Source organism: Ovis canadensis, chromosome 11 (assembly GCF_042477335.2).
Source record: "Ovis canadensis isolate MfBH-ARS-UI-01 breed Bighorn chromosome 11, ARS-UI_OviCan_v2, whole genome shotgun sequence".
Classification (NCBI taxonomy): Eukaryota; Metazoa; Chordata; class Mammalia; order Artiodactyla; family Bovidae; genus Ovis; species Ovis canadensis.
In genome coordinates, this window is record NC_091255.1 from 69,740,573 (window position 1) to 69,764,897 (window position 24,325).

General features: G+C 52.7%; 1 protein-coding gene across 45 annotated transcripts in view; it reads right to left on the bottom strand.

Moving 5' to 3' along the window:
- Positions 1-24,325, bottom strand: part of ARSG (arylsulfatase G) — a 102,004-nt gene that overhangs the window by 49,664 nt on the left and 28,015 nt on the right. For 7 of the 45 annotated variants that reach the window (XR_011246906.1, XR_011246907.1, XR_011246902.1 and 4 more), the window contains exons 2-3: positions 3,229-3,885; positions 661-720 (exon numbers count right to left, since the gene is read on the bottom strand). Coding sequence is in view for 37 of the 45 variants with exons in the window: in XM_069542280.1 (XP_069398381.1) it covers positions 661-720; positions 3,229-3,446 (278 nt within the window). In the remaining 8 variants the exon portion in view is untranslated. Of the gene's footprint in view, positions 1-660; positions 721-3,228; positions 3,886-18,929; positions 19,172-20,547; positions 20,670-21,149; positions 21,426-23,801; positions 24,315-24,325 lie in introns of those variants that run through there. The other 38 variants (XR_011246909.1, XR_011246904.1, XM_069542292.1 and 35 more) reach the window with 21 other exon arrangements.

Below are 24,325 nucleotides of genomic sequence, written 5' to 3' on the forward strand. Positions count from 1 at the left end.
AGGGCCCTGTCACAGGCTGCAACAGCCAGGAGGAAGGGAGGAGAGCCCCCCCAAGCGCGTGTGCCTTTGGTCCCCGAGAGGCCCTTTCCGCTGGGGCTGAGCACGCAGGTGGGGACGGCTCGCGAGGAGAGCCCGGGGCCTCACAAATCTCGGTTTAAATAAGGGGCCACATACTTCCCCACAAACCCACTCGATGTGGAAAGCAGAAGTCCTTGAGCATTAGGCAACCCAGTTCCCGCTGAGGCTCTGGTCAATGCTAGGGATTAACTCTCCCCGGGGAGAAAAAGAAAAACTCTGACATGAAAAATCTGGGCTGACATTTCAAAGAACCTGGAACTCCTGAAGCCCAGTTATTGACGAACAGATATTTATGAACTGTCTCCGAGGCGCCAGGCACGGTGCAGCTGTACAGGCGAGGAGGGCAGACGAGGCATTCCTCCTCCTGAAGGAGCTAGAAGGGGTCTGCATAGCCTCCTGCGGCTGCCGTAACAGACCACAAACTGCGGGGCCTGCAATTAAGAAACTGATTCACAGTTTGGGAGGCAAGAAGCCTGAAATCAAGATGGCACAAGGTCGATCCCTTCTGCAGGTTTATCAGGAGAGCCCACCCCAGGCCTCCCCCCGGGTTTCTGATGGTTGCCTGGCAACCCTTGGGGGTACCTCACTCCAGCCTCTGCCTCCATCTTCACTCCACCTTCTCTTCTGCGTCCTTTCCTCCTCCTGCAAGGACAGCGGTGGCTGGGCTGAGGGCCACTCTCAGTCAAGTAAGACATCACAGGGATCTTTAACTAACGACATCCGCAAAGACCCGATTTCCAAATACGGTCACATTCTGAGGCTCTGGGCAGACGTGAATTTGGGGCTGATGCTTTGCACCCAACACAGGTGGTCAGCTGGTCAGCAGCCACCATGAAGAGCAGCAGAGATGATGTCAGGTACACCTGAGACAGCCAAGTAAGCCATCCCGAGGACCCCACCTGGAACTGGGAACCAGACGGTGAAGGAAACCAATTAAACAGCAGAGGAAAGTGGATTGGACCATAAAGTTGGACCATACAGAAGGCTGAGCACTGAAGAATTGATGCTTTTCAACTGTGGTACTGGAGAAGACTCTTGAGAGTCCCTTGGACTGCAAGGAGATCCAACCAGTCCATTCTAAAGGAGATCAGACCTGAATATTCACTGAAAGGACTGATGCTGAAACTGAAGCTCAGATACTCTGGCCACCTGACGTGAAGAGCCAGCTCACTGGAAAAGACCGTGATGCTGGGAAAGATTGAGGGCAGGAAGAGAAGGGGACAACAGAGGATGAGATGGTTAGATGGCGTCTGCGACTCAATGGACATGACTTTGAGCAAACTCCAGGAGATAGTGAAGGACAGGGAAGCCTGGTGTGCTGCAGCTCATGGGGTCGCAGAGTCGGACACAACTTAGCGACTGAGGAACAACAAACAAGTGGAAAGTGTATCAAGAAAAACTGATCATTATCCACACAATGGATAACCCACAAGGACCTACTGTGCCGCACAGCGAGCTCTGCCCAACACTCTGCAATGACCTGCACGGCAAGAGGGCCTGGAAAAGAACGGACGGACGTGCAGGCACAGCTGAATCACTTTGCTGGACGCCTAAAACTATCTCATTGTAAATCGACCATTCTCTAATACAAAAGACACCTAAAGCTATCTCATTGTAAATCAACCATTCTCTAATACAAACTAATAGTTATACTTAAAAAAGAGTTGGACAAGACGAGCAACCGAACAACCACGAAAGAACTAATTACATAGATGAGGATTAAACAGAGGGAGGAAACAGCTGAAGGCACGGAGGGGACCACGGCTGGTCCAGCAGGAGGGGCCCTGCGGACGGCCAGGGCAGGGGATGGGCTGGGCTTGTTCGCTGCTCCTTGGAGTTCAGATTTTATCCTTAGGGTTACCAAACGCCTTTGAAGATGTTTCTAGAAACTTCCTCTTGGCCAAGGGGAGGAGGATGGATGGGAGTGAGCGACACCAGATGCAGGGACCACAGGGTCCGTATCTCAGGGAAAGCTCTAAGCACGAGGATGCTCGTGGGTGAAACTCCAGAGAAGCCCGTGTGCTGTCCCAGCAAGCCAGCGGGGGTGATTCCCCACCAGCGGACTTTAACCCTGACAGACGGGATCCGGCCAGTCAGGGCAACATCCACCCAATAAGGAAAACCCAAAGTCTGGAAGCCCGACACTTTTTCTCAGTCCCACTTTCAAAGAGGGGAAAGCTGCACTGGAGCAAAAAATTTATAAACACTTGGACTGGTTCAGATACTCACCCTTCTTCCTTTCTGCGGTCTTCAGAGTTAAGTGCGCCATAAATGGGCCATAAATCCTGTGAGCTCACAATTAAGTCCTTTGGCCTTTGTGTGCCCCACTGACTTTCAGTCACTCTCCAAAGGTCGCCTTCTCCCTTAAACTTCCAGGCTGGGGTCCACACCCTCCCCACAGACTCCAGAGACTCTGATGCAAGCTCGTGGACTAGACTGTAATCTGTGCTTTCCTTCCAACCTGTCTCCACTAAGAGCCTTGAGGGCAAGGATTTTTATCTTGTTCACCTTTGTGTTTCCACTTCCTAATATACACACACACAAAGTTAGTGTTATCCGAGTTCCGGCTCAGTGTGCTCAATGCTAGGGCCCTGAGTTTGACCTCTGGGCAGGGAACTAAGATCACAACAAGTTGAGGAGCACAGCCAAAAAAAAAAAAGTATTATTGGATAGATGCATGCATAGATGGATGAAGGGATGGAGGGATGAATGGATGAAGGGATAGGTGGATGGATGGATGGATGGATGGATGGATGGATGGATGGATGAAAGAATAGATGGATGGATGAATGGATAGATGGATGGATGGGTGGATGAAGGGATGGATAGATGGATGGATGAAGAGATGGGGTGGATGGAGAGATGGATGGATGGACAGATGAATGGATAGATGGATGGATGAAGGGATGGATAGATGAAAGAATAGATGGATGGATGAATGGATAGATGGCTGGCTGGATGGATGGATGAGTGGATGGATGGATGGATTTCTTCATGATGCTGTACTGGCTGAAAAACCGATTCATCAGTCAATCAGTTAAATCAACAGGGACCCAGCAATTGCTCTCTGAGTGGTTTCGCACAGCCCCCTTCCCCCAGAGGGTCGGGGTAGGATCCGAAGAAAGCTGGCTTGGCACCCCCAGCACTCACCTCATTCCTTCTGTGGCCATCTTGTCCAGGTTGGCAGTGTCCTCCGTGCCTGCCCAGTTGGCTCCCAGGTCACCCCACCCCATGTCATCCGCCAAAATGATCACGAAATTCGGTTTCTGGCCTCTTGTTTCCCCACTGAAGCTAAAATCCACAAGAGGATAAAGACATCCCAGGAAACTCAGCCCTACCAACAAGACCTTTAGGGAAAGCCAGGCCATGGTGATCGGGGAGGATTCCGAGCCTGTGGAGTGAGGTGGTGGGGGAGTTTGCCGGCAAGACACGGGGGGTGATGGGGATGCCTACAGGGATGTTGGGGGCTACAGAAGCGAGGCCCCCACCTGGAATCCTAATTCAAGAGTCAGGAGACTCCAGCCCCGAAGGAGGCTTTCTCCAGCCCAGCTCTGGGAGGCGGTGGGCAGTGTGCGGCCGTCAGACCACAGTGTCAGCAGCTGCTCTCGGCCACTTGGGAAACGACCCCTCAGTTCAGGGCTGTGTGAGCCGGAGCACAGGCCATGCAGCTGTTCAGGGCTCCAGCTGGCGAGTGCGGGACAAATGCTCACATCTGTGAAACACCTGGACGGTCCAGAAGCCACAGTCCTCCTCAGTCGAGTTTCTGAGTTCCAGATGGTGGAAGGCTTCGTGTGTCTGTAAGGTTTCCTGAAAGAACAGAAATCGACAAGAAAACAGAGTTAAAGCTGCCAGTGCAGCTGTGTTTTCTCAGTAGCTTAGGAAATAATCACTTTCCCATGCCAACACATGTTTTCCTTCTTATTCGAGTATTGAACGGGTTCATCAGTTTCTCCACCTGAGAATTAGTGATGCTAATAATATTTGCAATAGACTGATGATTACAGGGCTGGAATCAACATTAGGGATGATGTCTGAACCCGCTCACCGTATGGGGGGAGTATTCTGAGGCCCCGTGTTCCAGATCGGGGGGCAAGACCCAGCACCCCACTCTGCGAAACACCACCCCATCACGTTTCTCTGACTCAGGAGAAACCAAGTGCAAACGTGTCAAACCGATCGAGGATTCTAAAAGGGTGAGACCCTTACTACTAAGTCCTGCTTCTTTCTAACAGTCAAGCTGTTAGAGTTTTGTTTGTTTGGGGTTTTTGTTGCTGTTGCTCTTTTGGTTTTCGGCTGCACCTTAGTTCTCCGACCAGGGATAGAACTTGGGCCCTTGGCAGTGAGAGCACCGAGTCCTGACGACGTGGAATTGATTGGCATTTATTTGGAAATCCCAAATGAAAGAGCGCTCTGCACTTTTTTTTTTTGTTGCGCTGTGTATGCAGGGTTGCAGCGCCCAGAGCGGGGACCGGGCCCAGGCCCCTACAGCGGGAGCCCCGAGTCTGAACCACTGACCCACCCAGGAAGTCCCTCTGTGCGAAGTTCTTGGTAGAAAGTAACTGGCGGGAAAGGGAAGGAAAATAATTAAGTTAATGGTTGAATCTGAGTGGACAGTCCAGGGAGCTTTCTGTAGAACTCTTTCCACTTTGCTGTACATTTGAAATGTTTCATAATAAATTGTGAGGAAAAAATGTCCAAAGAGCGTTTAATGGAAACGTGTCCCTTTACATCTTGACGATGTAATTTGTAAAAAGAAAATATTAAATCAACCCGTGCTTCTCACATTTTGATGCACATACAAATCAACCGGAGGGTTTATTGAAATGCAGGTTCATCAGGTGAGGCTGGTACCTGGAAGCTGTATTTCTAATGTAGTCTTTGGATCGCATTTTGAGTAGCAAGATACTTACAGGAAAAAAAAACCAAAAATCAAGGACTTCCCTGGCGGTCCAGTGGCTAAGGGTCCAGCTGCCAATGCAGGGGACATGGGTCCGACCCCTGGTCGGTGAAGACCCCACATGATGTGGGGCACAACCGTGAGCCACGCCCACAAGCCACAGCCCCTGAGCCACGTGCTGCAGCTGCGGAAGCCCGTGCTCCACGGCAAGAGCCACAAGAAGCGGCGGCACTCCGCAGCGAGAGCAGCCCCCGCTCCCCACAGCTAGAGAAAGCCCACCCGCAGCAAAAGACCCTACACAGTCACAACACACGATAAACCAAATAATTCAAGACAAATGAAGGGAAGCATGTTAGTCGCTCAGGCGTGTCCGATTCTCTGCTACCCCACGGACTGTGGCCGGCCAGGCTCCTCCGTCCCTGGGATTCTCCAGGCAAGAACGCTAGAGTGGGCTGCCACGCCCTCCTCCAGGGGACCTTCCCAACCCAGGTCTGTGGCACTGCAAGCAGATTCCTTACCATCTGAGCCGCCAGGGAAGCCACTAACAGACAAACAAAAATTAAGATTCAGGTCCCAGAAGAAAACAAACCTGACTGGAGGCGATTAACATAACTAGAGATGATTCAGCTTCCGTGGAAAAACACAAAAGCAATGAATCAGGTTGAGTTTTGAAAGACAGAAATGGAAGGTTATGCTTTCAACTGCAGGCTGCAAATGGAAACGCAGAATAAAACCATGTTACCCCCAGTTCACCTAAAAGCCCTAAGTTGACTAGGTTGGTGAGGAGACATAGACTGAAATTCTGGATCAGATTTTAAAAATCTCTATGGAATACCCAAGCTATTAAAGGAGAGCCAAATTATAATATATAAAGATGCTACTAGGGCTGGGACTTCCCAGGTGGCGCTAGTGGTAAAGAACCCACCTGCCAGCGCAGGAGACGGGTTAGAGAATGGGTTCTATCCCTGGATCCGGAAGGTCCCCTGGAGGAGGGTGGGGCAACCCACTCCAGTGTTCTTGCCTGGAGAAAGCCCATGGGCAGAGGAGCCTGGCGGGCTAAAGTCCATGGGGTCACAGAAAGTCAGACACGACTGAAGCGACTCAGCACAGCACACACTAGGGCTGGGGTTTTGAGAGATGCCATCTGTATCCCTGCCTTTGAGGAAGGAATGAACAGCCCACAGATCCAGCCAGCCAACCCAATGGCCAACAGGCTGGATGGGAGTGGCTGGAGGCAATGTAAGTTCTGGAAGATCCAGATAAACTCAGAAGGAGAGGCAGATATGCACTTCATCAAAATAAAAGGAATTCCAAGTCAACAGTCACGGTCATCTGGAGGGCAATGAATCAATTGTTCAGAAATGCAAATTCCTCCATTTTCCAAAAGGAAAGTTAATATTTCAAACTCAATTAGATTCAACTGGTCTTTGTTGATCTTGAGGCCCCAAAGACTTCTCCCTTTCTAGAAGAAAAAGCCTCTGCACACAGAGCGGGCCTACAAACACTTGTTGACTTGTCTCACTGTACTGGCTTCCGACCATGAGCAACAGTCAGAGGAAGCGTCTCTTCTCAAAGTCACTTAGCTTGGAACCCTAGAGCGCTCCAGTTCTTCATCCATAATCCATTTCAGAATGACCCAACATGAAACCTCCCGGGGAGCGGAGGAAAACCACTGAAGAAGGAAGTTAAAATTAAGGTGGGAACAGAAGTAAACAGATTGTCTTTCTTAAGAATTCTATGATAAAACATTCCTCTGAGGTTTTTCAAAGAGGATCATTAGTCCTTACAATTTTTATAGAATGGAAATAAGCTAATTTAGCCAGTACACCATCCTTCTCCTCCACACCCACGCCTCCAGGGAGACATTTAATACTTTCCCCCACTTATTGTTTTTAACTAAAGGGAAAAAGCAAGTCAGACCTTCAAAGAAAGGACTCCAAGCCACGAACCTTGATTAAGATCCAGGCTGACATTATGGAAAACAGTATGGAGGTTCCTCAGAACATTAAAATAGAATGACCAGAGAATCCCACAATCCCACTTCTCAGGGTATATCCAGAGGAGATGAGACTAAGATCTTGAAGAAATACCTGCATACCCGCCTTTACTGCAGCCCGAGTATCCAGTAACTGTGAACAGGTCGAGAAAATGCGCCGTATTGCACACTCACAATGGAATTAGTGGACCTTAAGAAAAGCAGGAAATTCTGCATTTATAGCAACCTGGATGAACCTGGAGGATGTTCTGCGAAATTAAATAAGCTAGGCACAGAAAGACAAATTTCTCCTGGTCTCACATAGTGCTCTCACATATGTGGACTCTAACAAAGCAGAACACACAGAAGCAGAGAGGGGATGGTGGCTGCCAGGGGCCGGGGGTGGGGGAAGGGAGCTTGTCAAAGCACAAACATTCAGTTTTATGGAATCAACCACTTCTGGGCATCTAAGGTACAGCACGCTGAGCAGAGTTCACGAAACGGCACTGCCAACTGCAGATTCACCAACTGCAGGCCTTCAGTGTTCCTGCCTCCAAAACAATTGTAAAGGTGACCATATGAGATGACGGATGTGTTGATTAGCTTGACTGCGGTCATTCTATAATGTATGTATATATCAAAAAATACATTGTTCAGACAACAAATACAGTTCATGACAGTGGACATGAACTTGGGCAAACTCCAGGAGATGGTGAGGGACAGCAAAGCCTGGCGTGTTGCGGTCCATGGGGTAGCAAAGCGTCGGACACGACTCGGTGACTGAACGGCAGGCAAGCAATGCAGTTTTCATTTGCCAGCTGTACGTCCGTAAAGCTGGGCTGTTATTGCTTTTTTAAATATCCAAGCTCAGGGACTCCCCCGGTGGTCCGGGGTTGGGACTCTGTGCTTTCAATGCGGGGAGCACGGGCTCCATCCTGGTTGGTGAGCACAAAGATCCCACAAGGTCCTGTGTGTCAGTCGCTCAGTCGTGTCCGACTCTGTGCAACCCCATGGGCTGTAGCCCACCAGGCTCCTCTGTCCATGGGATTCTCCAGGCAAGGACACTGGAGTGGGGTGCCATGCGCTTCTCCTGACCCAGTGTTGGAGCCCACGTCTCCTGCATGGTAATCGGATTCTTTACCATCTGAGCCACCAGGGAAGCCCCACAGTGCGCATGGCAAGGCCAAATGATAATAATAACACATAAAAATTCACAAATAAATATTCAGGCTGAGACTTTGAGCTCAGTGTCTTATCTGAGGTCACTTTCCCCAATTTTCTTTATACATCACACTTCCCAGCTCAGAAGGGGGTGTGGTCACAGGCAAGGAGATCTCCTGGGGGCTTAGGAAGAGAGGGAGCGGTACTTCCCTGGTGGCCCAGCGGTTAAGACTTGGCGCTTTCAACGCAGGGGGCCTGAGTTCAGTCCCTGGTCAGAGAGCGAAGATCCCAGAGTTCAGTCCCTGGTCAGAGAAGGAAGATCCCACGTGTTCCTCAGTGGGGCCAAAAAAAAAGGCAAATAAAGCCTTCACCCCCTCCTTCCACTGGGTTGGAAGTTACCTGACCACCCTACTCAACAAACCCCTCCAAGGAAGGCCCATGTGTGCCATCCAAGCAGAACTCCCTGATGGTCCAGTGGTTTAGAGTCTGCCCTCCCAACACAGAGGTACAGGTCAGGGAACCAAGATCCCGAAAGCCTCAGGGCAGGGCCAAGACAAAAGGCTGTCTGGGAACTCCAGCTGCTGATCAGTTTTGCGCGGGCCTGTGCTCTTCTTCGGGAGCCGGGGGAAAGCAAGCAAGGCGCTGGGCCTGCTAATGCCTGGCTCTCTTCGGATCCGGGCGGGCTGATGGGGAGAGGTGCTCATGACAAGGGAACGATGCAGTCTGTGGCCAGGAGCGCCGAGAACCCGCGGAGGAGGCCACCTGCGCTCGCAGTCCGCACGCCGGCGGGAGGCCGGTCACCTGACCCCGGCTGCCCAGGGGCCCCCGGCCAAGCGGCCCACGAGAGGGCCTCCAAACAGCTGAAACAACAAGACAGCCGGCGGCCCTCTCTGGCAGAGGGCTCTGTTGGTTTTCCAAAGACAAAGCTTCGGATGAGCTGAGGCCAAGAAAGACAAAGGCCCAGGGGGGTGTGATCTCTGGGCAGAGCTCTGTGGTTTCGCCCGGCAAGTCGGAGCGCGGGCGGAGGGGGCGCTGCCGCAGCCGCGAATCACGCGGGAGGCCCCGGGGCACCAGCTGCCCACGCGTCCAAAACGATCCGACATGACCCATCGGGGGGACGTGGACCGCGGGGCAGACTCGATCCGGGCGCTGTGCTTCAGCAGTGAGTGAAACATGGAACCCACTGCCCGCCTGGCACCCCCCTGCTGTGGGCGGGCGAGAGGGTGGGAAGATCCCAGGGGGCGAGTCGGGGAGAGGACGAACCCGGAGGGGACCAGGAGTGGGCAGGCGAGGGGCCGAGGGTTACGGAAGGTCAGGGGCGGCCCCACTGAGGAGCGGACCTTTCCAGCGGCCCCGGGAGAGAAGCGAGCAAGACTCGCAGTTCTGGAAGGTTCTGCAGGAACGCACACCCTACGGAGAGCACAGCGCGGGGGCGGGCGAGCCCCGCGGCAACAGCAGGGCGGAGAAGGGCGAGGGCGAGACGGCCTCTCCCGCGCCAGCGTGGGATCGGAACAGGGCCCCCGGCTGCCTGGCTGGGGACGCGGCGCGGCGGGGAGACGACGGGGTGAGGAGCCGTGTGCCAGCCCGCGTGAGTCCAGGTGGGACCGGCCGCCAGGTGAGGCTGCCAGGGGCCCAGGGCGCAGCACCGAAGGCGGAGGCATGCCCGCCCGGGCGCCCGCCTGCAAGCTCTGGCAAGAGCACCGCCTTCAGCCTCGCCTCGCCCTCCACCAAGCCCAGAGCCGGGAAGATGCGGCTGACTTGGCGCCCGGCGTCAGATGGTTCCTCGCCATTGAGCGCGATGAACCTCCTCGGGGCTCCTCCTTGATCCTGAGACCCCAACATGTCACTCTGGGGCCAGCCCAACTCGGAAAGATCCCCTAGGAGTGTCTGTGGTGGGCGGGGGCGGGGGGACTTCCCTGGTGGGACTCGGGTCGATCCCTTATGGGGAACCAAGGAACCACCTCCCTCGGGGCAACTAAGCCTGCACGCTGCAAGTAGGGACCCAGTGCAGCCAAAATTAAGAGGAAAAAAAAAAAAGGAGTGTTGGGGTTGGGGTGCTGCGGTCTCAGTTCAAAAGAGGATGCAAAGGAAAAGCTTCGTTTTCTGTTCTGTATTTTTCTTTTCGTGTTCCTGAGATATCACTGACACACACTCTTGTGGAAGTCTAAGGCGGGCAGCGTAAGGACTGGACAAACGTGTACTGTGAAATGATGACCACAATAAATCCAGTTAGCATCCATCATCTCCTATAGATACAAGTAAGAAAAGCGAGAAGAAAAGCAAATGGGTTTTCCCTTGTAATGAGAACTTTGAGAATCTTCCCTCCTAACAACTTGCAAATATTCCACAGGGCAGGGCTCCCTACAGTCACGTGTCATCCGTCTCATCCCCACAACTCAGTCATCTAACCAGGACAAAGGAAATTTTTGAATACCTCCATCCAAATTGGGAGAGCAATTCCACTCAGAAGATTGAAAAAAAAATTTCAAGGGACTTCCCCTGTGGTCCAGTGGTAAGATTCCACGCTCCCAATGCCCAGGGCACAGGTTCAATCCCTCGCTGAGGAACTAAGATCTCAAATGCCACAGCTAAGATCGAAGATCCCCAGTCCCACTGCAGCCAAATAAACAAGTGAAAGTATTTTTTTTTTTTTTAATTTAAGCTTGAAGACGTCCAGCCAGGCCCTGTGGCTGGGAACATCAGCTTCTGTGGCCCCAGCAATGCCAGGGGGCAGATGACACCCTGCCTGGAGTTGGGCTGGAACCACCTGCTGGGATCAGCCCAGCGCGGCAGGAGCCAGTCTGGGAGAGCAGAGGTGACCTGAGGTCACAGCTCTGAATACTCGGCGGGCTGCAGAAGTTATATCTGGGTCCTTGAACACAGGTCAGAAAAAGAGTAGATAGGCCTCTGAACAACATCCTTTCTCTAAAACTCCGTCCTCCACTGGGAAGAAAACCCATGAAGGGTGGGATCCGATGAAAAGGACTTTTGTCAGGAGGGAGGGGACTTAAGTATACGGAGGGTGGATTCACGCTGATGCACGGCAGAGACCAGCAAAATGCTGCAAAGCAACAGCCCCTGATTAAAAATAACCTTTAAAAAAAGAGAAGCAAAGGGCTTACAGTCAATTACCTGAAATCCACTCCCTTAAGGCCTCTTTGCCAAATGTTTAAGGACTTTTTACAAAGCAGTGTTTATCTATTACTTATCAAACTTTTCGTAATGGAACTTGTCAAACACACAGAAGTTGAGAAACTCACACGTACCCGCCCAACATCTAAACTCAACAGCCATCAGCACAAGGGCACCCCGCTTCACCCGTCTCCTCTCCCAGGCCCCCTCCCTCGTTCTCCACTTACACTGCGGTATTCGCAAACGAATCTCAGATTATCATGAAATCTCATCGATAAGCATTCCTATATGCTTCTCTAAGTTATGAGAACTGTTTCTACATATACTTACAATTCTCAGTAAAGACCCCCTTCAAAACATAATATAGTAATTTGTGTTCACCATCGAAAACCCAGTGAACGTTGCAGTGTCCTCAAAATCTCACCATTGGTCCTGGGTTTTCCTAGTTTGTTCTGGACTCCCCTGGTGGCTCAGTGGTAAAGAACCTGCCTGCAGTGTGGGAGCCACAGGACCCTTTGGATCGAGCCCTGGGTCGGGACGATCTGGAAAAGTAAATAGCAACCCACTCCAGTGTTCTTGCCTGGGGAATTCCATGGACAGAGGAGCCTGATGGGCTGCAGTCCACGGGGTCACAAAGAGTCAACACTAAAGTGACTTAGCATGAACAGTTTGTTCTAATCGTGATCCAAACAGAGTCCGTTCTGCATTGCACTGGACTCAAGTGTCCCTTCTCATTTATATGTTTCTCCTCTCTCTTCCCTACAACATATTTGTAAAAAAATTTGGTTGTTTGTCCTGTAAAATTTCTTAACTTTTGGATCTGGCTGATTTCACCTCCATGGTGTCCCTTAAAATGTTTCCTGGAACTCTGTTCTGTTAATCTGTCAATCTAGAAGTGAGACTAGATTCAGGTGAGTTTCCAACTTATTTTCTTATTCTACTTCTCAATATTTTATTAATTTATCGGCTGCACCGTGGGCCCTGTGGGATCTTAGTTCCCTGACCAGGGTTAGAACCTGAATCCCCTAGTTTGGAAGTGCAGAGTCTCAACCAAGGGACCACCAGGGACTCCCTCAGGTGAGGTTTGTTGGCAGGAGGGAGGGACAGGCCGACCTTATACTTCTGTTCCCCCTGGTAAGACTGATCAAGGGAGTGTGTGTCAGAGTTTCATTTTTCCCCGTGTCATTTCTGCATGAGAAGAGGGAAACTTTCTCTTAAATGCTACTGGAAAAGACCCTGGTGCTGGGAAAGACTGAAGTCAGGAGGAGAAGGGGACGACAGAGGATGAGATGGTTGGATGGCATCACCGACTCAATGAACATGGGTTGGGGTAAGCTCCGCGAGTTGGTGATGGACAGGGAAGACTGCTGTGCTGCGGTCCATGGGGTCGCAAAGAGTCGGACATGACTGAGCGACTGAACAACCACCACAACTGTCTTTTCTATTTGTGTAGATTTCTTTTCTCCCCATATCTGCTGCACCTCTGCAGTGAAACGTGAGATTTCGTTATGCACTGAATGTTTGTGTCCTTTCAGAGTTCTACTGGTGGGACTTCCCTGGGAGTCCGAGGGCTAAGGTTCTGAGCGCACCATGCAGGAGGCCTGGGTTCAATCCCTGGTCGGGGAACTAGATCTCACCTGCTGCCAATAAAATTTTTGAAAAAGGATCCCATGTTTCGCAACTAAGACCTCATGCAGTCAGATAGATGAATTCACGTATTGGCGCCTTTCCCCTCATTAGGATAAACTCGCAGAGCCGCCTTTGGGAGACGTTGCAGGTTAGATGAGGACACAGGGCACAGCCCTCCTGATGGGACTCATGCCTTTGCAAGAAGAGTCAGGAGAGAGCTTGCTCTCGCTCTCACAGACGGAGACACAGAAAGAAGGTGTGACGGCCAGAACCCTCCGCAAGAGCCAAGTCGGCCGGCACCTCGCTCTCAGCCTCCAGCCTCCGGAAGTGGGAGACAGGCTCCGTTTTCTCAGTCGCCCCTTCCACCGGGTTCACTGTGGCAGCCCCTGCGCCCACCCAGAGACTTGAGCTGTTTTATCTGAGAAGCTCTGAGGCTGAAGCCAGGGCGGAAGTAAGGATCAGCCCAAAACTTAGGGGAAGAAATAAACGCTCAGTTCAGGGACTTCCCTGGCGGTCCCGGGGTGAGGACTCCGCCGCCATTGCCATTTGCTGCCGTTCAGTCCCCCATTCCTGTCTGACTCTCTGCGACCCCATGGACTGCAGCAAGCCAGGCTCCTCTGCCCTTCACCATCTCCCGGAGCTCACTGCCACGGGCCGGGGTTTCATCCCTGGTTGGGCAACTGAGATCCTGAAAACTGTGTGGTCCTGCCCCTCATCCTCGTCCCACCCCTTGCAAAAAAAGAAAAAAAAAAAATTCATTTCAGTGAAGTAGTTACTCGGCAAATCTGCCTTTTGTACCACTGACTTTGGGGATGTGTTGACGTTGACTGACTTTGCAGAACATGTGTCCAGGCTCCAGAAGAGTCATTCCTTTGCCGGGTGACTTTGGATAAGTTGCTGAATCTCTCTGGACCTCAGTTTTCCCACTTGCCTGAAAAGCAGGACCACAGAAAAGTCCGTGCAGCCCAAACCCAACGGTGAGCATGAAGCAACCCAGTACAAGGGCTGGCTCCCCGACGGGCTCCGAGATGGGGGCCGTCCTTCCCTCCGCCAACTGTCTCGAAGATAAAGAGATAACAGACGTGAGAACACTGAGAAAAGCACTGTGCAGAGCCAAGGCGTTACCTCAGTGACTGTTAAGCGAAACGATTGCGAGTGCAGATAGTGAAATCCAGAACGCCTGCAGCTGCCGGCCGAGGCCTTGTCCTGACTCTGCGCCGCTGGATTCTGAACCCAGAAGAGGTAAAGGCCACAAACACTGTGGTTGCCACCAGGGCACAGGGCAAGCAGGTGCGCCGACTGGCATTTTCAATGCTCTGATCCACAGAGCTGGTCACACCGTCCCGCAGCTGTCAGGGCCATTCGGGGAAACCCTAGAGGGTCCCTCTGCCCCCGGCAGCCTCAGGCGACGGCCGGCCTGGTATCGGGAGCAGGTGGCCTACCAATGCATCCGGCTCTGGACAGCAGAGCAGCGCGAGGTGAAGTCAAGACGCAGAGGGCATGTGAGGGGAACTGACTCTCTGCTGATGCCAACGGAAAGTGGGAATTACATAATGCCATTTGCAGCAACACGGATGCGCCTAGAGGGTGTCACAGTGAGGGAGTCAGTCAGACAGGGAAGGACAAATGTCACATGGCATCATTTATATATGGGATAATAAAAGGCACACGTGGGGCTTCCCGGGCCGTTCAGGGGTCAGGAATCTGCCTGCCAGTGCAGGGGACACGGGTTTGATCCCTGGTCCAGGAAGATCCCCTGTGCCATGGAGGAGCTGAGCCTGGGAGCCAGGACGACCCAAACTCCCTCGCTCGAGCGCCTGAGCTCTGCGCTGAGACACTCCCGCTCGCCGCGACAGAGAGAAACCGGCGCAGCAGTGAGGCCCCGGCACGGCCAAACCGAGTGGACTTCATCAGGGGAAAAACGAACTCGACTGTGGAACAGAAGCAGAACTCCTGAGTAAACCAGCCCACGGTTACCGGGGTGAGGAGACGGGACTGACACACACAGCTGCACGCAAGCCTGGTGGCTCAGCTGGTCAAGAATCCGCCTGCAGCGCAGGAGGCTCCGGTTCAGTCCCTGGGCCGGGAAGATCTGCTGGAGAAGGGATAGGCCACCTGCTCCAGTATTCTGGCCTGGAGAATTCCAAGCACTGTGTAGTCCAGGGGGTGGCAGAGAGTCGGACACGACTGAGCGACTTTCACTTTCACATATAAAATAGGTCATCTACAAGGACCTACTGCAGAGCCCAGGAGACTCAGTCCTCTGTGACGGCCTATGTGGGGACAGCATCTGAAAGAGAGTGGACACATGGCCACGTATAGTGACCCAGTTCCCTGTGCTGCATGCCTGAAACTAACACAACACTGTGAATCAACTATACTGTGAAAAAAAAATTTTTTTTTAAGTAGGAAAAGGAGTACGTCAAGGCTGTATATTGTCACCCTGCTTATTTAACTTATATGCAGAGTACATCATGAGAAACAGTGGGCTGGAGGAAGCACAAGCTGGAATCAAGATTGCCGGGAGAAATATCAATAACCTCAGATATGCAGATGACACCATCCTTATGGCAGAAAGTGAAGAGGAACTAAAGAGCCTCTTGATGAAAGTGGAGAGTGAAAAAGTTAACTTAAAGCTCAACATTCAGAAAACTAAGATCACGACATCTGGTCCCATCACTTCACGGCAAATAGATGGGGGAACAGTGGCTGACTTTATTTTTCTGGGCTCCAAAATCTCTGCAGATAGGGACTGCAGCCATGAAATTAAAAGACGCTTACTCCTTAGGAAGGAAAGTTATGACCAACCTAGACAGCATATTAAAAAGCAGAGACATTACTTTGCCTACAAAGGTCCGTTTAGTCAAGGCTGTGGTTTTTCCAATGGTCATATATGGATGTGAGCGCGGAAGAATTGATGCTTTTGAACTGTGGTGTTGGAGAAGACTCTTGAGAGTCCCTTGGACTGCAAGGAGATACAGCCAGTACATCCTAAAGGAGATCAGTCCTGAGTGTTCATTGGAAGAACTGATGCTGAAGCTGAAACTCTAATACTTTGGCCACCTGATGCGAAGAGCTGACTCATTGGAAAAGACCCAGATGCTGGGAAAGATAGAGGGCAGAGGAGAAGGGGACGAGAGAGGATGAGATGGTTGGATGGCACCACTGACTCGATGGACATGGGTTTAGGTAGACTCTGAGAGTTGGTGATGGACAGGGAGGCCTGGTGTGCTACAAGGCCTCCCTGTCCATCACGGGGACATTCATGGGGTCACAAAGAGTTGGACATGAATGAGCGACTGAACTGAACTGAACATTTTAATATCAGAAACATCCAGAAGGACTAGCTGTCACCGATGCAGAGCCAGGTGCTCCCGAAGGAGGGCCCGGCTCTAAGATGTGAACCGCATGAGGGCACTCCCCAGGCTGGTCCCCCAGCCCAGCATGGGTTCAACTCGTGTTTGCCAGACAGAGTGCCTCTGTCTAAACCGAGCTACGACCAAGGCCCCCTCCCACCATGAAAGCTCAGCTCCACCTCAACACTTCCCTAAACCCAGACGACCTTCCCCGGCCTGCGGACTAGCACTTTCATAAGCACCCTTGCTGCAGCGCCGCTTAAGGTGACGACCACACGTGTCCTCCCTCCCGATCTAACGAGTAAACACTTTGAGAGGGCGGACCACATCCTCTGAGGTGTGGTTTTGCAGCCTGGGAAACTACTGCACTTGCCAGTGCGCGTGGGTGATGGGCAGAGGCTGTTTTGACGGAGGAGCAGTGGGTGTGGCCGGAGGACCGGTGGGTTCCCCACTCCTGCCCCGTCCTGGACCCCGACCCAGCATCGAACTGAACTGCGGACGGCATCCCTGCTGGCTCACTGCCCAGAGTCCCCCTGCCAATGCAGGAGACACAGGTTCTATCCCTGGGTCGGGACGATCCCCTGGAGAAGGAAATGGAGACCCACTCCAGTGTTCTTGCTTGCAGAGTCCCAGGGACAGAGGAGCCTGGCGGGCTACAGTCCATGGGGTGGCAGAGTCAGACATACAGAAGTGACTGGGCAGGCACGCGTGCCAGTCATCTGGAAATGCGTGGATGCGCTGCTCCGACAGGGTTAAAACAGCAGCTCAACACTGCATTGCTCCCGGGAGCAGCAGGACGGACTGTGCGTGTTTAGACGAGGTGGGGAAAGCCAGCATCTCCCTTTAAGCAAGGACAGAGCAGAGGAGCAGGTTTTCATTCCCCAGACTTGAGAACTTCACCAGTTACCCAAAGGCAGCCTGAGTTGATGGAGTGGTCCCGCACCCAGCGCCTTCCAACAATCCCGGGGGCTGCATGACTCAGCACTGAGCCACTGAGTCTAACATGACCAGCCTTTGATCCTGAAAGTGATGTGATTAAAACCACTTTGTTCAGAGAATTTTGTTTTGTTCTGTTTTTTTCTGTTCTGTTCTGTTTTTAGGACTTTTGCAACAGGTTAGAGATCACGTATAGAGGCAGCATGGTTCCCTCTCTCTCTCTCTTTATAAACGGTGAGAAGAGGACAGAACTACAGGACCAGTGAAGGATGGAGACAAAAAAAATAACAAATATCAGTGCTGACAACCAAGTTAAAACTCAGCATGGACCCAATGCACCCAGTGATACATCAACACTGCCCAGCGCGGCAACCAAGCCTGAGACGATTCAGACCCCAGAGGCCCCCAGTGCCCAGCGGGGAGGTGACCGCCTGTCCGCTCTCTGCCCCGCCTGCACCTGCCTCTCGTCCTCTTCTCTCTCCCTCCCCCACTCTGCCCTGAAGTCCTTGCAGGGTCTCTGCCACCTGTTCCAGGCTCCCCAAGCTCCAGCCTCCTCAGCCCCCAGCCAGGAAAGCCTCTCAAGCACAGTGCTGGACCACCGGCCATCACACGCCGAGTCAGTTACCCTAGCAACACAGCACCGAGCTCCTCACACAGCTACTCGCTGCAGGAGGTACCATCATTATTAGTACTATTCGTAGTATTATTCCCTAAGCTTCCCTGGTGGCTCAGACAGTAAAGAATCTGCCTGCAATGCAAGAGACCCAGGTTCAACCCCTGGGTCAGGAAGAGCCCCTGGAGAAAGAAATGGCAACCCACTCCAGTCTTCTTGCCGGGGAAATCCCATGGACAGAGGAGCCTGGCGGGCTACAGTCCAGGGGGTCACACAGTCAGACTAGAGCAGCTGAGCAGGTGGTGTACACTAGAAACGTGTCTCCTCCCGGCCCTGGGGGCAGAGGCCGGAAGGGCTGTCCCCCAGCTCGTCTCCTCGCCGCAGCTCCCCTCGGCCTTTTCTCCGTGTACGCTCTGACTTCTCTAACCCTCTCCTTTCTTTTTTTGGCCATTCCCCTGGGCATGTGGGATCTTAGTTCTCAGACCATGGATTGAACCCATATCTCCTGCATTGGAAGCGTGGAGTTTTAACCTCTGGACCACCAGGGAAGTCCCTCTCTCTTCCTATAAAGCCACTAATCCCATCATAGGGGCCCCACCCTATGATCTAATCTAATGCTAAATCCTCTCCAAGGCTCCATTTCCAGACACTATCACCTGGGGTGGGGACCCAAGGGTGGGGCTGAAAGGGGAGGAGCACAGACATTAGGCCCCTAACACCCTCATGGTTCCAAGGTACCTTCAATGCTTCATCACAGCTCTAAATAAGCACAGAAGGTTTCAACTGTATTTAATAGTGTTATCTAAACTATTAAACCACTCTCCTCATGTATCACCAGAGCAATGTGTCACAGAAACACCAGAGCAAAACCTCCTTAATTCATTTTTATCTATTTATTTATGGCCATACCACGTGGCTTGTGGGATCTTATTTCCCTGACCAGGGGTTGAACCCGGGCCCAGCAGAGAAAGTGCCCAGTCCTAACCACTGGACCGCCAGGGAATTCCCACCATTATTCACTTAAAAATCACTTGGTTCTCATTAGGTTAGAAATTTTCTCTCATTTCACTCTCGTTTTTTTTTTTTTTTCAAAACTACATTTCCATTTTATTGCAATATACTTGACCTTTATGTCCAAAAGTAGTTAATTACCTTATCGTGTTTTGTGCTGTTGGTTCTAAGTCCCCTTCAGCTGAGTCCAGCTCTTGGTGACCCCAGGGACTGCAGCCTCCCAGGCTCCTCTGTCCACAGGACTCTTCAGGCAAGAATACTGGCATGGGTTGCCATGCCTTTCTCCAGGGACTCTTCCTGACCCAGGGCTTGAACCCTCATCTCTTACGTCCCCTGCATTGACAGGCGAGTTCTTCACCACGAGCTCTATCTGGGAAGCCAGACTTTGTATATAAATTGAAATTTGTTTAATGCTTTGCTCCAAGTGTAAAAAAAAAAAAATCCCTTCTAGATTAAGGCACTGTCATTATTACTGTAAGTCATTTGTAATCAAGCCACATATATTATAAACTTTGACAGGTTATCATTAAGCACAAGATAACGTTCTTGGAAATACATCTTTAAGGAGAGGCACTTGGGGGGTGGGCCATACTGACTTGCAGAGAGGAGTCTTCCCTGACAGAACATTTTGATCTTCCCCCAAGAGGTGTTTACAGCTGGGGCAGCGCACCCTGGTGAGACCTTGGCTCTGGTTGAGTGAGAGAAGGCCCATTGCGCAGGGATAAAGAAACACCGCCCTGCACTGTAGTGGACTCTCACACAAACCAGCTGAGAAAAGAGCTGATGTTCGGAAAAGCGATCCCCCCACCTCTGCACCTAGGAACAAATTTTCCCCTTGGCGAATCTCCAGATTTTCCACAAAACATGCATTTCTGTTTGAAGGTCACTCAGTTCGGTTGCGCAGTCGTGTCCAACTCTTTTCGACCCCATGGATGGCAGCACGCCAGGTTTCCCTGTCCATCACCAACTCCTGAAGCGTATTCAAACTCATGTCTCGGTCGGTGATGCCACCCAACCATCTCATCCTCTGTTGTCCCCTTGTCCTGCTGCCCTCAGTCTTTCCCTCCAGTGAGTCAGCTCTTCGCATCAGGTGGCCACAGGATTGGAGCTTCTGCTTCAGCATCAGTCCTTCCAATGAATATTCAGGAGTGATCTCCTTTAGGATGGACTGGTTGGATCTCCTTGCAGTCCAAGGGACTCTCGAGTCTTCTCCAGCATATCTTTCAACTCTCACATCCATATATGACTACTGGAAAGACCATAGCTTTGACTATATGGACCTTTGTCGACAAAGTAATGTCTCTGCTTTTTAATATGCTATCTAGGTTGGTCACTTGAAGGTCACTGCCTTCCTTCAAACCATCAGATGGGTCTGGGTTGGGGGACTCCTATAAACATCAAGAAAAACTCAGAACCTCCACCTGAAAAGATTTCTAGAGGTTAAAATTAGTAACATTCTCTGCTGCCTGCAAAGTTCAGTTCAGTCCCTCAGTCACGTCCGACTCTTTGCGACCCCATGAATCACAGCACGCCAGGCCTCCTTGTCCATCACCATCTCCCGGAGTTCACTCAGACTCACGTCCATCCAGTCAGTGATGCCATCCAGCCATCTCATCCTGGGTCGTCCCCTTCTCCTCCTGCCCCCAATCCCTCCCAGCATCAGAGTCTTTTCCAATGAGTCAACTCTTCGCATGAGGTGGCCAAAGTACTGGAGTTTCAGCTTTAGCATCATTCCTTCCAAAGAACACCCAGGACTGACCTCCTTTACGATGGACTGGTTGGATCTCCTTGCAGCCCAAGGGACTCTCAAGAGTCTTCTCCAACACCACACTTCAAAAGCATCAATTCTTCCGTGCTCAGTCTTCTTCACAGTCCAACTGCCTGCAGAAGCAGACACTGAAAGTTTTAGAGGAAGAATTTGTGTCCATCAAGGGATTTCCCAGGCGGTCCAGTGGTTAAGAACCTGCCTTGCAACACAAGGGACGTGGGTTCAACCCCTGGTTGGGGAGCTGAGATCCCACGTGCAGTCGGGCAGCTGAGCCCACAGGCCACAACCGGAGAGAAGCCCAGGCACTGTGACTAGGCCCAACACACCCGAAATAAGTGAGGAGTAAATGCTTTTAAAGTGAAATTTTGAAAATCTGAAACAAAAAAAATTGGGTCCATGGAACACACGTGGTTGGATCATGGGCGCCAGAGGCAGACACAGGAAAGAGGGAGACGGGGGGGCAGGCGGGTCACCAGGGTCTCCCCACAAGCCCCTCCAGGTTCTGCTCTTCACTGGCTGCTCTGAAGACCCAGCCCTTAAAGCAGGCCTGAGCCTCCCTGAGCTCCAGACAAGATTCCTTTCAGGCTACTTACCCCAAGTTGAGGTTCTCACGGGCTGGTAAATGCAGAGAGCTTATTTGCAAGCCAGGGTCATATCTGCCTAGCAACCCAACGTGAAGACTAGGAGGACTCGGCCTTTGGCTGGGACCAGGCAGGCCAAGTGCGCACAAAGGAATCTGTTCTCATGCAAATGAGCCAAAGCCAGAGGGTAGAAAAGAGCCCTGCGGACCTCTCTCTGGAGCCAGCGCGCTTCCAGAGGTGCCTCTGGACCGCCTGAGGGGCTCACCATAGCCTTGGCCCCAGCAAGTGAAGCCTGGGGCTCTGCTGCCTCTGGGTTGCGACAGACACAACAGGAGGGGCGAAGGGGGCGCTGGACTCGGAATTTAATTTCCTGATTTTTCTGGTTCCGTACTCCAGATTCCAAAGGTCCTTTTGTTCAGGTTGAGAACTAAACAGAGTTAGTTTTGTTTGGGGGGCAGTTGGTGGGGCAATTGATTCACATGGTAATGCAGCGCTTTCCCTAGAGAAGAGGGAAGAAAAGCAGGGTGTCCACCCTTGGTCTCACTAGGATCCAGGGAACAAGGTGACACCAGCCCCTAACCAGGGTGGGCAAAGGTCACAGGTTTGCGGCTGGCAATACCAGGCAGAAGCTGGGGTCCCAGACACCCTGCTGCTGTCCAAACACAGGTGGCAAGGGTCACACCTGATGGGCTCTCGTTGCAAGAAGCCGGCGTATCTGCACCTGGGCAGAATCCCTCTCGGGCTCTGTGCCTCAACCTTTCTCATCTGTAAAGTGGGCGTAAGTGCCAACTGTAGAAGGCTAGTGACGGGCTTTCCAGGGGCACTAGTGGTAAAGTACTGGATTGCCAGCGCAGGAGACTCAACAGACTCTGGTTCCATCCCGGGGTCGGGAAGATTCCCTGGAGGAGGGCACAGCAAACCACTCCAACAGCCAGAGCCTGGCGGGCTACAGTCCACAGTGTCACAGAGTCCAACACGACCGAGCACACAGACAGATGGGCACAAAATCGGGTCACACAAATGGCACCTGACGCAGGGAGCAAAGCAAATGGGAGACAAAAAGTGACTAACAGGTGGCGGTGTTCCATCACTGAGTCGTGTCCAACTTTTTGCGACCTCATGGACTCCAGCACGCCAGGCTCCTCTGTCCTTCCCCATCTCCTGGAGTTTGCTCAAATTCACATCCAATGAGGCGGTAACGCCATCCAACCATCTGACCCTCTATCATCCTCTCCTCCTTTTGCCACTAACAGGTATAATTAATATTAATAAAATAGCAACCCATTATTATGGCACCCCGCTCCAGTACTCTTGCCTGGAAAATCCCATGGGCGGAGGAGCCTTGTGGGCTGCAGTCCATGGGGTCGCTAAGAGTCGGACACGACTGAGCGACTTCACTTTCACGTCTCACTTTCATGCACTGGAGAAGGAAATGGCAACCACTCCAGTGTTCTTGCCTGGAGAATCCCAGGGACGGGGGAGCCTGGTGGGCTGCCGTCTATGGGGACTTAGCAGCAGCAGCAGCAACCCATTATTATTGTTATTATTATTATAGCTCAGTTCAGTCCAGTCGCTCAGTCGTATCCGACTCTTTGCGACCCCATGAATTGCAGCACGCCAGGCCTCCCCATTATTTTATTTATGCTCCTCCAAAAGCTAGTCATTTCACTTGGTCAAAGACCCAGATGTGATTTTCCCAAAGGTTCATTTGCCCCCAGGACTTTCTGCAGTTTTTGTCTAATTTTTAAAACCAAGAAGCTGAAGGACCAAGATCTTCTGTGACTTGCCGGCAGTCACTCAGCTAAATCAATGGACTGCGTGCTCCCTTAGGCTCCTAAGCAGGCCTCAGTACAGTATGTGCTGTGCCATGTTGGATACGGCATTTCCACGCTCCGACAGGGCTGTGTCCTGACGCACTGTAACATCCTAAGTTTCAAGGATTATGTTTCCAGGCACTCCTGATTCAGCACTAAGTGCCTGCATGCCGGTGGTTAAAATGAGAGTCTAAATATCATTACATTGGAGTCTAAGAAGAATAACTCGAAAAGGATCCCCAGGCCGTTGGACCTGATAAGTCAGAAGTAGCAGTGAGGAGAAGCAGCTACGGCGACTGAGAGCTTAGCATAAGGCAGTCTCTGGGATCCGTACTTTACCGACGTCACCAATCACGCTCTCCGGTTCTGGGAATACCACCGCTGTCCCTACTGAATAGATTTGGAAATTGACGCTCCAGGAATCAGGCTGCCTCTGCAAGGCTGCAAAGCGCCCCCGCGGTCCCCAGCGCACTGTCCGAGTCCCAAGGGAGCCCTGCGTCCTCAGAGCCCGCCCCTGGACCACCCCTGACCCGCAGGACCCGGACCCAAACCACCAGAGAAAGCAGGCAGCGACTGCAAAGAGCTCAGTATTAGGACTCGGACCGCCGACTCCGCCCGGCGGCGACCCTCCGTACACGCACCGCCAAATTCGGGTCTCCCTAGTTGCAGACATAAGGAGCACATTCTCCGAACCCAGACAAGGGAGCGGCCGGCGGGTGCGGAGAAGGAGGCCTCTGCTTCCCAGCAGGTCTCCACGAGGCCCCGGGGACGCGAGGTGGACGCCAGGCGGCCCAGCCTGGGGCCCCAAGGCTCCGAAACACACTGCTTTGTCCCCGCCACGAGCTCGTACCTGAGGTTTCCTGAGTATCGCGTGCTGAGTGCACTGTCACCCAGGGGTCGGGGCCCCCGGACGGGGGCGCGCACCCCCGCCACGTCCCCGCGGAGCCCCCGCCACGTCCCCGCGGAGCCCCCCGGGAGTTAGGCGGCCGCGCACCTGCGAGGACGCCGCCTCCCGCCCGGAGGGGAGGACGCGCGCGCCCCGGGCCGGGGATGCTGACTCAGCCCGGCCGCTCGCTCACATCCCCGGCGCGCCACGCGATGCTGTCGCCGCTGCAGCAAAGGGGGTGAAGCGAGGCTCCCGTGCAGCGGGGCCGCGAGCTCCCCGGGGCCCCTGCGGTCCCCGTCGCCCCCGCCAAGAGGAACCGCGGGGATGCGCGTGTTGACGAAACCGGGGGAAGTGGGCGCGGGAGGAAGAACTCGGGGTCCCCGGCGCCGCGCGCGCGGCTCACACCCAAACTGGAAGGAACCTGTTCTGCCCGCGGCGGGCGCGGAGCCGCAAGCCGAAGCCCTGCGGGCGCGGGCAGGGCCGCGCAG